Source organism: Leopardus geoffroyi, chromosome C3 (genome assembly GCF_018350155.1).
Source record: "Leopardus geoffroyi isolate Oge1 chromosome C3, O.geoffroyi_Oge1_pat1.0, whole genome shotgun sequence".
NCBI classification, from domain to species: Eukaryota; Metazoa; Chordata; class Mammalia; order Carnivora; family Felidae; genus Leopardus; species Leopardus geoffroyi.
Window position 1 is genome coordinate 67,539,550 of NC_059338.1, and position 12,635 is coordinate 67,552,184.

General features: G+C 48.8%; 1 protein-coding gene across 2 annotated transcripts; it reads right to left on the reverse strand.

The window, feature by feature from the left end:
• Nucleotides 1-831: 831 nt before the first annotated feature.
• Nucleotides 832-12,269, reverse strand: SRP9 (signal recognition particle 9). 2 transcript variants are annotated; one of them, XM_045453280.1, is made up of 4 exons: nucleotides 12,055-12,269; nucleotides 7,000-7,068; nucleotides 2,691-2,843; nucleotides 832-2,329 (listed from the first exon to the last, which is right to left on the reverse strand). In XM_045453280.1, exons 1-3 carry the CDS (start codon nucleotides 12,124-12,126, stop codon nucleotides 2,724-2,726), a joined length of 261 nt encoding a protein of 86 aa, XP_045309236.1. In that variant the 5' UTR covers nucleotides 12,127-12,269; the 3' UTR covers nucleotides 832-2,329; nucleotides 2,691-2,723. The 2 variants fall into 2 exon arrangements, with proteins under 2 accessions (XP_045309236.1, XP_045309235.1); XM_045453279.1 differs by having other exon boundaries at nucleotides 832-2,843.
• Nucleotides 12,270-12,635: the final 366 nt, after the last annotated feature.

Consider the following 12,635-nt stretch of genomic DNA (forward strand, 5'->3'; position numbering starts at 1 on the left):
ACTAGCGCAAGAGGGATGCCATACTTGGGACTTTCTTCCGCTCTCATAAATTTTAACCACAGTACTAGGGGAACGTTTTCCTTGCGTCTCGAACAGAAATACTACGAACTACTACGATACTGCCATTACCACAAGGCGGGTTTTACTAGGTTGCACGGTAGGGGCGCAGTAAATACAGGGATCTGGTTTTTAGGTTCACTTTCAGTACGCGGGAAGGACGGGACCTCTTCCTGCTCCTGGGCAACTAATTTCACATGTTTCATTTTGAACTGGTTTTAGAATACTGCGAAGGCCATGCCCACCAGGCGGTTGTTAACGTTAGGTATTTCTAAGGGCAGCAGGCAGTATCGACTGTAAAATTCTGCCAATCCCGCGTCTCATCAGTGACTTAAAAGCTGTGGCTGAGAAAGATTATTTTTAAGACAAAAGGTTGGCCGGCCAGGAGGCCCAAGGGGGAGAAGCCAACCCTTGACGGCAGAGAACACGTGTGGCCGACCAGCAACACTTCACAAGGTGCAGAGAGTGGGCCTTTGTCAGAGAAACACGAAATGCGACGATCTGACCTGCTAACTACATCTGGAATCTCAATCACCACGGTGACTTCTCCTGGCTTGTCTTAGCATCAGCAGTGTTGGATCAAACACGCCACCGACAAGGTGCTGAAAATTCGTCCCCGGAAGCCGGATTACAGCGTCTAGAAACACTTCATGATTAAAAAAACAACAAAAAACAAACAACGAAGGATACGGCACTGCAATTTTCAGAACGTACGATGTTTGCTGTTTTGTTGTTTATGTGGTGTTTAAGACATGCAAAACGTTTACCAACTGATTCTCCTAATAACTTTATTTTGTGCAGGGACAAATAAACACAAGTTTTAGGTTCGAGGATTTCGGCTTCTCCCCACAGAAGAACACGCTCTGTTGCGGGCAGTCTTGTCTCACTTCCCAACTGCCAGAAGCCGCGTTTAATAATAGACACAGCTCTCGGCAGAAAAGGCAGATGCTGTCTCTAAATAATCCTTCAATTAAAATTATGAAATAAAACTAAAGGCTGGCCATACCCTTTCCCTGAGAACTGTCCTCCTGCCGACAGCTCTTGTGATGGAGCTTTCCGCTGCGGGGACTGCGCTGAGGGCTTGAAAGAGGTGACACCGTTCAGCCCTCGTCAGGTCCCAGGAGCACCTGCGAGCCCGGTGTCCGAAGCATCCTGAGACCAGGGTCGGCGAGCAGTGGGGCCAAGACTGGAGGCCAGGGAGTCTGGCGTGCGTGCGCCCTCTGCTCTGAGCTACAAGGACCCCAGGACCCCGAATCCCAGTCTGTCCCTTCCAGGTTATTTTTACGAAGTACCGTTAAGAAGTGGAAGGTGTAAATGAGAGAAAAAAGATCCAAAAAATCCTCCAGTGACCCCATTCATTCTAGGCAGCGGGGGTACCACAAACCCAAAATACCCTTTACTATTTGATGTTACTTTTCTTAACCAAGAAAACCACCTTGCCATCAACATAGGTCTTCACAGAAAGTCATGTAATAAAAGGCACTGACAGACAAAAAAAAATTACTTACAGTATCACTAGGCTTATTTTAGACTAAATGAATATAGTATATGCCAGTCAAGAAATCAATAAATTCTTGAGAAGTTAAAAACTTCAAGAGACAACATACATCCATATAATATTTTATAGACTTCTCGGAAACATGAAAAAAGTCATATGGCTGACGGAATTTCCCAGGTTAAAATGTTGCTCAACACGACAAATTCCTAACAAAAAATATTTTAACATAGGAAGCAACACGCGAACATTTAGGTGGTGAAACTCGGGTTACAATTATACGATGAGTATCAAGTAACATCATACTTCTGGTTCAGCGGACAACATAACATCGTGACAGTCACACAACATCCTGGTGAAGGGAGAGATGGGCAGCGGTGGCGCAGACACCCGCAGACTTCACGGGTCACATCGTTAGCCCTTCTGAGAAAACACAGACGGGAAACGCGTGGCAAGGCCTTCTGGAATACGGTGGTCTCAGTATAGCAGTGACCATGCACTTGAAGTAACTGTGGTTGTTCTCGGGCACTGAAAGCTGGATTCAAAGCAAATATCTGCTCAACAAGTGAATGATACTACAAATTCCTTATGGTAAAAAATGCAGGCTAAAGCCGCAACGTTTTAGGTCAAGCACACTTGGTTCCATGATCACTTGGAGACACAGCTGAGACGCCTCGCCCACAGACAGACCGGTGTGCTGCTGTGCACAGAATTCCACTCACCATACCCGACGGTGGTGGGTCCTCAATGACACAATTGTTATGCTCCAAAAGAAACCTATCAATGCAGCAAAATGTGTACGGTTCATTTTCTTTTAAAGACAGATTCACTAAATTTAAGGAAGAATGGGCTTTTATTGACAGCTCATTTTCAAATTACGGATACAAATTTAACCATGGAATAATTATGTATTTCGCCCAACATCGATCTGCAAAAAGTTTCCAACATAGATGCATTTCTTGTTCAATTTCCAAAAATAAATAAAGGCTTTCTACCTGAAAGCATTTACAGTCCTAGCTCTCTAACGCAAACATTACAAAAAAAGTACAAAAAACGATCTCCCGCTTCTGAAGAGCCCACTTAGTTACATAAAGTATTTTCTCTCCCGACACTGTTTTCAAATTCAAAAGATATTTACTTCCAAAGAAGGGTCATCTTCCTTCCAAACCATTCAGTCCGTTTCCATGGCAACGCTGCGGGATTCCTTGGCTACCATGAGTCGCATTAGTTGACTGTGGAATTTCTCAATCTTCTTGACATCTTGGGCTTGGTCTGTTCTATACACCAAACACTGTCAGAAATTTCAAAAGCGCACATTAACTCGCACATTAACTCTTAAAACTGGATTAACAATGTAGCAAATGTAGGATTGGGTACAAACCTGAGTCTTTCCTACCACATTTTATCCCATTCCCTCCAGAGGTCATACTAAGGCAAATACAATCATTTCTTTCTTTTTCTAATGTTTATTTATTTTTGAAAGAGAGAGACAGACAGACAGAGAATCTGAAGCAGGCTCCAGGCTCTGAGCTGTCAGCACAGAGCTGACCGCGGGCTCGAACTCACAAACCAGATCATGACCTGAACCCAAGTCGGAAGCTTTAACAGACTGAGCCACCCAGGCGCCCCAATACACTCAGGTTTTTAAGACCCCAGAAATTACATTCCTTTAGTATCTTACAGTATTCCCAACTCCACTGCTGTAAATTAAAAAAATGAAATGAACTCTATCAGAGGTGTCTCAAAAATGACCAATTAAGTAATAAGCTAAATCCTGCTGTGGGGTCTGATGAGGACTCAAGGATTGGAATCAACTTATTTTCCCCTGGGATCTGGTCATAAATAATGGAGTTATACTGGGGAAAGCATAGCAGGATCAGGATCCCTTTTCCTACCGCAAATGGGAGATGGGGAGAAAGCAGTAATGAGAATTTAAGAGAAAATCCAGCATCACTTGCTCACAGCTGGTCACTGCCTCAACTAAACCGCATAAATCTGTCCAACCTTGATACGCTGAAGGGATGTACGATGTTTAATCCAAACCAAATTCTTCTTTGCTGTAAGTTACACTGTTCACTAGGCAGGTACTTAAGACCTGCCGGAGGTCTCTCAAATACCATTTTTCTACAGTCTTCAAAGATATCAAATTTCAGCTGGCAGCTCTTTCTCTCATTTTGTAGTAATAGGTCCATTTTTCTCCAGCCCATCTTAAGGGTTCACATGAGCCTTAAACAAAGGGAATGAACGATCCTGCAATAATGTTCATCAATTTAAGTAATCTACAGTTCGATCTTATCATCCCCAAATGGTCTGAATCCACTCTGCCCTCCAAAATCACTCACTGAAAACGTTTGCCCACACATCGTGGGATGTGTGACAATCTCGTGATGAGGCCGTGAGGGCGAATGGATCTGCCTTGTCATTCTGGTCTCACAAAAAAGATTTCAGATTCATAGAAAATGTTTAAATCAGTCATGGGAGGAGGAAAAACCGATGCACAAATGGGATTATAGAAAAGTCAAAGCCACATGGTGACAACAATAAATGTAGCCCAAGGCTGAGTTTGCGAAGGGACTGTTAACTATTAAAACGCATTAGCAAGGGAGGTGCGCAAACTTGTTTCAAGGGTTAGCAGAGACCAGATTTTTACCGCTGGAGCGGATTCCCAGATCTACCGTTCAGGAGAATGGGTTCAACTGTGTCTGCTTCCTTCCAAACACGGACTAACTCTCAGCAGTTTTAACAAAGAAACAAAAGATCCTATTTCGATCTGGTCACAGGAATCACCGGAGTGATGCATCAAGTCCTCCCCAAGACTGCCACCCGGGAGTCCTGAACCAGGCAGAATCACGACCAGAGGCGGAAGGTCCTCAATTTGTGTGAACATCAGTTCTGTGTTGTTTGCTGTTTTAAACACAGAACGCAGCAGTTTCCACTCTGTGCCCGTCACAGGGAAACGATCCTCAGAGTGAACGCTTGAGGCTCAGGGACATGCGTGCGGCCCGAGAAGAGGCGGGGCAGAGCCGCATCCTTCCCCACAGGTGGTTTACGGCCACGCCCCAGTCGGGTAAGTGACCGCCGCCGGGGCGCTTCCAGGTCAGGAAACTGAGGCCTGGAAAGCCAAACTTTTGGCCCAAACCTCTCCAAGGCTGAAGGGCCGGGAAAGGGCCGAGCTAGGATTCGAACGCCTTGATTCCAGGTCTGACCGACTGCACCTCCGCTTACTTGTCCTGTCTCACGTTTCCAGTGACTTCACCCAACTTAAGTAGTTCCCGGAACAAGGGTGGTCACGCAAAGTCTGAATTTGTGCAACCCAACAATGGGACCTTCAACACAAATATAGGATGCAAAAGTATGATACGTAACCGGAGACAAAAAGTGATTTCCAGTCACTATAAGATGTTTAAAAGAACTAACCTACGAAAAACATGTTTAACGGGGCACCTGGCTGGCTCAGTCAATGGAGCGAGCGACTCTTGATCTTGGCGTTGTGAATTCGAGCCCCGCGTTGGGTGTAGAGAGAACTTAAAAATCTAAACCTTAAGAAAACAGTAATGGAAAATAAATGCCTGCTCGCTAAGTACCCTCCGAGTCAAGACATCATGCTAGCCACTAGCAACACAGGTAAGAATTCTCTGCTCTCTGTTCTCTCAGAAGCCCACAATCTACTACAAAGACAAATATGATGAAATAATGACGATACAAGACAAAGAGAGTGAAAAAGAAAAGCTGGAGGGAAGCAACCCTCTGAGCTGGGTCTGGGGAGAGAAGCATCAGTCTTGCCACACTGGGGCGGGGGTGGGATTCAGAGCTGCAGACACGGACACAGAACCCTTCGAAGCTCGGAGAAGTGGGAAAGCTCACGACAGCCCGCAGGTCCCAGGAGCCCCCAGGTAACAGAAGGGTGGAGGGGACACGAGGCTGCGGCCACGTGGGCAGCGATGGGGAAGGCACTGAGGTTTCTTGGCAGGGTCCTAATGAGCAAATGTGCGTTTGTAGAAGTCCCTCGGGACCACTGAAGATGAACTGGCGGCAGGCACACAGTCAGGAGACTGGTCTGGAAGCCTCGCCAGGTGAGGACAACGCCCTGAACTGAGGGGAGAAGAGTGAAGACGGGGCCCTCGTGGGAGAACATGAGACGAGGGCGCTCGGGCCGGTCATTCCTGAAGGCCCAGGCGAGCACGTGGTCACGTGAGAGGATCAAAATACACGCTCTTCGAGCGCAGAACAGTGCAGGTGAGGACGGGAAAGGAGGGAGCCTGACATGATCCTAGGGTTTCCGAGCAGGTGGGTGAGAGCGTAACCAACCAAGGCCAGGAAACGGGAGGTGGCAGTCTGGTTCCACTCTAGATGGGCTAATTCCGAGAAGCACCGACACGAGGATGCTCAACAGAGAGCTGGGCGGCAAGTCAGGAGAAAAGCATGAGCTAAATGTACAAATCTGGAGACAGGCCTAGACCCAGGCAGTCCTGGGCTCCGTGGCTGAATGGACCGCTCCAGAAGCAGTATGGAAAGATGGCCAAGGACAGAATCCTGGAGAAATCAATATTTTTTTTTTTTAATTTTTTTTTTCCAACGTTTATTTATTTTTGGGACAGAGAGAGACAGAGCATGAACAGGGGAGGGGCAGAGAGAGAGGGAGACACAGAATCGGAAACAGGCTCCAGGCTCTGAGCCATCAGCCCAGAGCCTGACGCGGGGCTCAAACTCACGGACCGCGATATTGTGACCTGGCTGAAGTCGGACGCTTAACCGACTGCGCCACCCAGGCGCCCCGAGAAATCAATATTTATTAGCAAAGAGGAATGAAACAGAGAAGAGAGAAAAAAAATAAAATGGAACAACAGATGCCAAAATAATTCCCACCAGAGAGTGGTTTCCTGTATCAGAGCAGCAGGGAGGTCCGGTAACATGCGAGCTGATGAGGACATGAGGTCTGAAAATGAGGGGCTGCTGACGGGATCTCACCCAGAGTAGCTCAGCAGACGAGAGTAGCTCAGGGGAGAGTAGCTCAGCAGATGGCCACTGGCGGTGGGGAGCAGTGGCCGGTGGGGAGCAGGTGGCAGGGGGCCAAGGGATTACTGGGATGTGTGCAAGTGACAAGACAGAGCAGACAGGGAAGGAGAGAGGGTGGACTATAAAGCCTAGAACCTGTGTTCAAATACCACCACCTTCTCACACGCTCATAAGGAGCGTCCACTTTGGGTCTCCACACTCCTCTCGCTTCAAGTCTGAAAGTAATTAAATTACACGTGACATACTGTATTGATGAAGGAAGTTATTCCCCAAAAGTCTATAAAGGCAGCTTCTAGAATGAGGTTGACTTTGGAACAAAATGCAAAGTAAGCATCCTAACAGGCGATCTGTATAAATGCTACATAAGTAATTTCAAAAGGATTAATTCCAACAAGTCTGGAAGTATGCAACAAATAAAAATGTATACTTACAACTAAATCATCTGTTACTTTAATACACAAACTCCCATCAGAATGCCTATATTTGAGAACCACACGTGCCTGAAATAAAAATACACATTTAGAAACAGTGAAGTCAGAAGACATTTTTCAAAAATAACTTAGTCTTCAGGTACGCTGAAAGCACTCTTTTAGAATTAATAGCCAAAACACCCAGAAGCATCTTTGCTATTACCAAAATAAGGTAGGAAAAGGTATTTCAGTCCATTCCTATCGCTACAATTCGTTTTTCAGACTTTTTTAAAAGCCGGGTATTTAACTTGCAGCCAGTTGGAAGAGATGTACTGAAAATTCCCAAAACACACCCACATGCAGGGAACGTCCAGGAGACTCTTCAGGTGGTTTGGCATTAAGAATACACAGACCTTTCTTAAGGACGCCTGGGTGGTTCAGTCGGTTTAGGATACACAGACCTTTCTTGACTTATGATGGGGTCATGTCCCAATAAACCCACCATCAGATGAAAATATCATAAATTGAAAATATCACGGGCGCCTGGCTGGCTTAGTCGGTACAGCATCTGACTCTTGATCTCAGGGTTGTGAATTCGAACCCCATGCTGGGTGTAGAAATTACTTTTAAGAAAGGGGGCACTTGGCTGGCTCAGTAGACTCTTGATCTTGAGGTTGTTGAGTTCAAGCCCCACGCTGGGTGTAGAGATTACTTAAAAATAAAATCTTAAAAAAATACATATCGTTAAGTCGAAAATGCATTTCACATACCTAACTTACCAAACGTCACAGCCTAGCGGACCTGAAACACGTTCCGAACGCTTACATTAGCCTCCAGTTGGGCCAAATTATCTAACACCAAGCCTATTTGATAACAAAATGCTGAACGTCTTATGTAATTTGTCGAACACCACACTGCAAACGATGCCTGTGGGGGTACAGAGGGGTTCGGAGCGTACCGGCTGTTTATCCTCTTGATGGCGTGGCCGATGGAGAGCTATGGCCTGCTACCGGCGGTCCCGGCTTTGTGGGAGCATTGTCTGCTGATTACCGGCCCAAGAAAAGATCGAAATTCAAATTCGTAGCATGCTTTCTACTGAACTTATATTGCTTTTGCAGCACCGAAAGTCCAACCAACGTTAAGTTGGGGACGGTCTATTTACTGAAGGGGACCCCACCATGCCACCTCAAACCTATCACTCTGGCATAAGGACTGACCCGAGCTCAGAGCAATTAGTTCTCTCTGCCCTTTCTGGCTACAAGCAGGACATAAATGAACCTTTGTAAAAGTGACATGAATTTTTTTTTTTTTTTTCAGTTTGTTTACTTATTTTGAGAGAGCCGCTCATGCACGTGCGAGAGGGAGGGCCAGAGAGAGCAAGGGAGAGAGAGAATCCCAAGCAGGCTGTGCTGTCAGCATGGAGCCCAACGTGGGGCTCAAACCCACCAACGTTGAGATCATGACCTGAGCTGAAATAAAAAGGCGGATGCTTAACCGACTGAGTCCCCCAGGCACCCCGACATAAATTTCTAAGAGTAAAGGTATCCCTTTCTTCCTTACTGGGAAAAGAGGGCATCGCAAACCTTACGACTCTCATTTACCACACATTCCCACAGCATACCCTTCTTCCCGGAAGTTCCAAACCCGCTTTCCTTTGGGTACCCTCCTTCCCACACTTTAGGACCTTGGTAAGACAGGTTAGAGGCCCCGATTCTGTCTCCTCAGTCACACTGCTTTGTGAACTTGTGCACATTCATGTGCACACGTGTCAGGGTTTTTTCCTCTTGTTACTCTGTCCTTTGTCAGGGTGATTTGCAGGTCCCCAGTTTTAAATACTAAACCTAAGGGGTTTAGTATCCCTACCCTGCAATACCCACCACCCCGCCACAGAGGAATGATGGGAAAAGCAGTGGGAAAAACAGCAGACGGGGCGTCTGGGTCCAAATCCGTCTCAGGAAGCCCCGCCGCGGCGGTCCCTGCCATCCCTCCTCCAGGCTCTCAGGAGGCGGATTCGGACACAAACACGTCTTTATCATGATGGCACGACATGATACGTTATGACAGAAAAGCAGAACTCTGTCTTGGAAAGAAGTCTCCATCCTCAACTTTTCCAAAATAATTCCTACATTGAGCGCCATACTACACAATTCCTTTCACTGCTCGGCATGCTACGGTTAGACAGCCAAGAAAATGACTCACCTAAAAGAAAGCATCTCCCGACAGAGTTCACAACTTTGCTAACATTATTCTTTTTTAAGAATAACGAGAGAGAGGGAGAGCACACGAGAGAGGAAGGGGCAGAGAGGATCCCAGCAGAGTCCACACTGTCAGCGCAGAGCCCGACTCGGGCCTTTAACCCCTGAACCATGAGATTATGACCTGAGCTGAAGTCAGACGCTTAATAAACTGAGCCACCCAGGCACCCCAGTAGGAACGTTTTTAAAATGGTTACAATGTAGAACCTGAAATCTCAAGACAATTCTGGCAACAATATAAAAAGGGGTATTAAGAGCTGTAACCTACAGCCTTTCCCATCATGCTCTCTGCTCTCCCAGGATTGGGGGACAAAAAGGCCGCCACCATGAGATTTGTTTTGGTGAAGGGCAAAAGGGAACTCACCAAGCACTTATGTAAATTACAACTAGATTATCTTTGGACACCCGATTCTATTTATTGGGCTATTTAATTCCGTTTTAAATAATCAGCTTTCCAGAAACACAACGGAACCTTACAATGTACAAAGCAGGACAATTATGTAAAGTCATCTCTCTGTTAAAAGAATGCTTGCTGGCTTCATGAGGAGAAATGAGAGTCACTGTAAGAGGGGCCATTTTGTAAGTTAGGGGGCACCTAAGACAACCAGGTCAGACGCCACAAAGAAAGAAAAAGCCATCAGGTTCTTGTTTTCTTATGAGTTCAACCAAAACACCAGACAGAGGAAATCCCATGAAGGCATACTGGGGGGGGGGGGGGGGGGGGGGGGGGGGAGATGCTAGAAGACAAAACAAGTGATTTAAGTTGGGGGAAGGGGAGGTGTAAGAAGGCTTCCTGAAGGCAGCTGTGGAAATGCATGCCGTTCTGCTTCTAGGGAAGAAGGCAGGAGAGAAGCTGAAGCAGCTGCACGAACGAAGACAATTCTGTAAAGTCAGGGCACCAGAGTGGAGGAAAAGCCAAGCCAGAAAGACTGGAGAGGGTCAGACTGTGGACGGGGAGCCTGGACTTTCTCCGGCAATCGGTGTAAACACACCATTTAAGCAGGAAACAGAGAAGTCGGTTTTTGTCTCAGACGGTGTGGCCTGAGTGAATGAAGGAGGGACCGGAGACACAGAAGGACCGACTAGGAGGTTGTTACGTGGTCCAGCGGGAACACCATCTCCAGCAACGTTAAAGGTGGCGGGTGTGCTGACGGGCTCAACGGGTGGAAGAGGACAGAGGGTTCTGCATGACCGGCTCCAGAGTCCCGAGGAAACGTCTCTTCGTCTTCACAGACTGGCAGGAAGAGCTCAGATTCGGGGTTTAGAGAAGTGGGTTCGAACTTTGGCTTCACCTTAGACCCCGGGCAAACCAGCTAACGTATCAAAGACTGTTCGTTTCCCTCCAGGGAGGGTCTTAACCGCTCACATAAATCACACGCAGAAGGACCTGAATGGCTGTCACCTGGAAGGCGCCCAAGAAAACCTGGTCCAGCTCCCCCTCCGCACTCCTCCCCTCATCCCTATAAAACAACAAACACCCGCAGAAGGCTGTCATGAGGAGGCAGAGGTTTCCAGAGCACTGGGATTTTCTATGGGGTGAGGAGCTGAAAGCTTCCCCTTCTGGCCTCTTCTAGACTGGCCATGTTCACAGCAATCCTCTGTAACTACCATTTTATTTTCATTTTCCCGACCCTGCTCTTGAAACATGATGGCTCCTGATGGGAACGTGTGTGTTCTTTGCCCTGTTTTCAAACACTCTGGTAGCTGTGGGTACTGCTGGACACGAATCCTGGGCCGCACTGTCCCCGCAGCTGGAGCTGGAGAAGCAGCGTCCCTGCACACAGGGAAGTCGACCAATGGAGGAGCCAGGGATCCGGTCATAAACAACATACTCAACCCCCAAAACATCTAACCCGTTCCACCACATCTTATCATTGCAACCTTTTACTGTAAAGAATGGACTTTTTATTGTTTTACAGCTTCTTGCTACTTTTCTAGGTCTAGAAACCTAGCAAGCTTTTTAATTAGCAAGGAGCTACTTATTATTATTTTTATGTCTTACTTTATATTTGAGAGATAGACAGAGCATGAGCAGAGGAGGGGCAGAGAGAGGGAGACACAGAATCCGAAGCAGGCTCCAGGATCTGAGCTGTCAGCACAGAGCCGGATGCGGGGCTGGAACTCACAAACCCTGAGGTCATGACCTGAGCCGGGATCAAGAGTCAGATGCTCAACCGACTGAGCCACCCAGGCGCCCCATTATTTAAACACTCTTTGGGTATGACAACGAAATAAATAAAATCTCCAGCGGAAAAAAAATCAAGACCCGAAGCCTTAACTTCCCGCCACTGGGACTTCCGTGCCCTTTAACGGTGACCTGAACTCTGGCATCTATTTACGACTTCTGTGGCGGTGGCGAACGAGCCCCCTAAACCCATCTGCAAACGCTGATGTTCTGGGGAAACGGTGCAAGCACTCTCACTTACTCAAGAGGGCACCGACCTCCGAAAGGTTAAGAACCACGATTCTAAGGGGTGCGGATGCCTCCCAACTGGGGGGCCTCTTTCAAGTGTCTCGGCGGGGACAAACGTCCCGGTTTTATTTGCAGGAGGTCGGAAGAGGGCACCCGGGCCGCGGCTGCAGGGGGAGGAGCCCTGCCCTGAGAGACACGTAAACCCAGCGAAGGCGGCGGGGAGGTTGAGGGCCTGGGGGCGAGGAGGGCATGCGCAGGGCCGCGCGAGGACTCCGTCCGGCCGCTCCCCGGGGAGGAGAGAGTCCGTCTCCGCTCACCGCCAGCACCGGCCAGGGGGCTGGAGAAGCTCTGGAGGTCGCGCGGGCGGCAGGGAAGACATCCTGACCCGCGGCCCTGCCGGCGACTTACCTTCATAGGATCGGCGAGATAGAGTTTCTCGGCCGCGCGGCTGAACTCCTCCCAGGTCTGGTACTGCGGCATCGTGGGGCCGCAGCGGAGCGCGAGAGGAGGCGAGGCCCGCGACCACAGGCGGCGCGACACGGCCCACCTTCCACCCACCTCGGGCAGCCAGCGACCGGTGCGAAGACCCAGCGGCCCAAGATGGCGGCGCCTCCTCGCACCAACGCCCCGTCCCATTGGACGGCCCGGCCCGCCCTCGCCCAATAGGAAGGAGGGATGCTGCCAGGAGGGGCGGAGCCGCGAACGTGCGCGTCTGGGAGCTCGCCGGGAGGAATCGAGAGCCGGGAGACAGGTGGCAGGGTGCCACAGCGCCCCCTGCAGGACTGGAGGAGCGGAACTGCGTGGTCAGGCCCAGGGTCCCGCTACCGCGGTGGAGCCTCTGGGCGGGAAGCGCAGGAGACAGGGGTCCGGAGACCACCGGGTCCGGCTGTCGCGCCCGCAGCCTAGCGAGGGAGGAGGAGACAGAAACGCAGGAGTGCAACCGAAAAGTTTGGGCGACGGACCTTTATGTGGCTCGCTGGGCCCCGGAA

Coding starts and splice junctions, on each gene's coding strand:
- SRP9 (XM_045453280.1), bottom strand. CDS start 12,126: ATGCCGCAGTACCAGACCTGGGAGGAGTTCAGCCGCGCGGCCGAGAAA. Junction 7,069..12,054: donor ATCTCGCCGATCCTATGAAG/GTAAGTCGCCGG, acceptor TTTTTATTTCAG/GCACGTGTGGTTCTCAAATA. Junction 2,844..6,999: donor AAGTAACAGATGATTTAGTT/GTAAGTATACAT, acceptor AATTTCTGACAG/TGTTTGGTGTATAGAACAGA.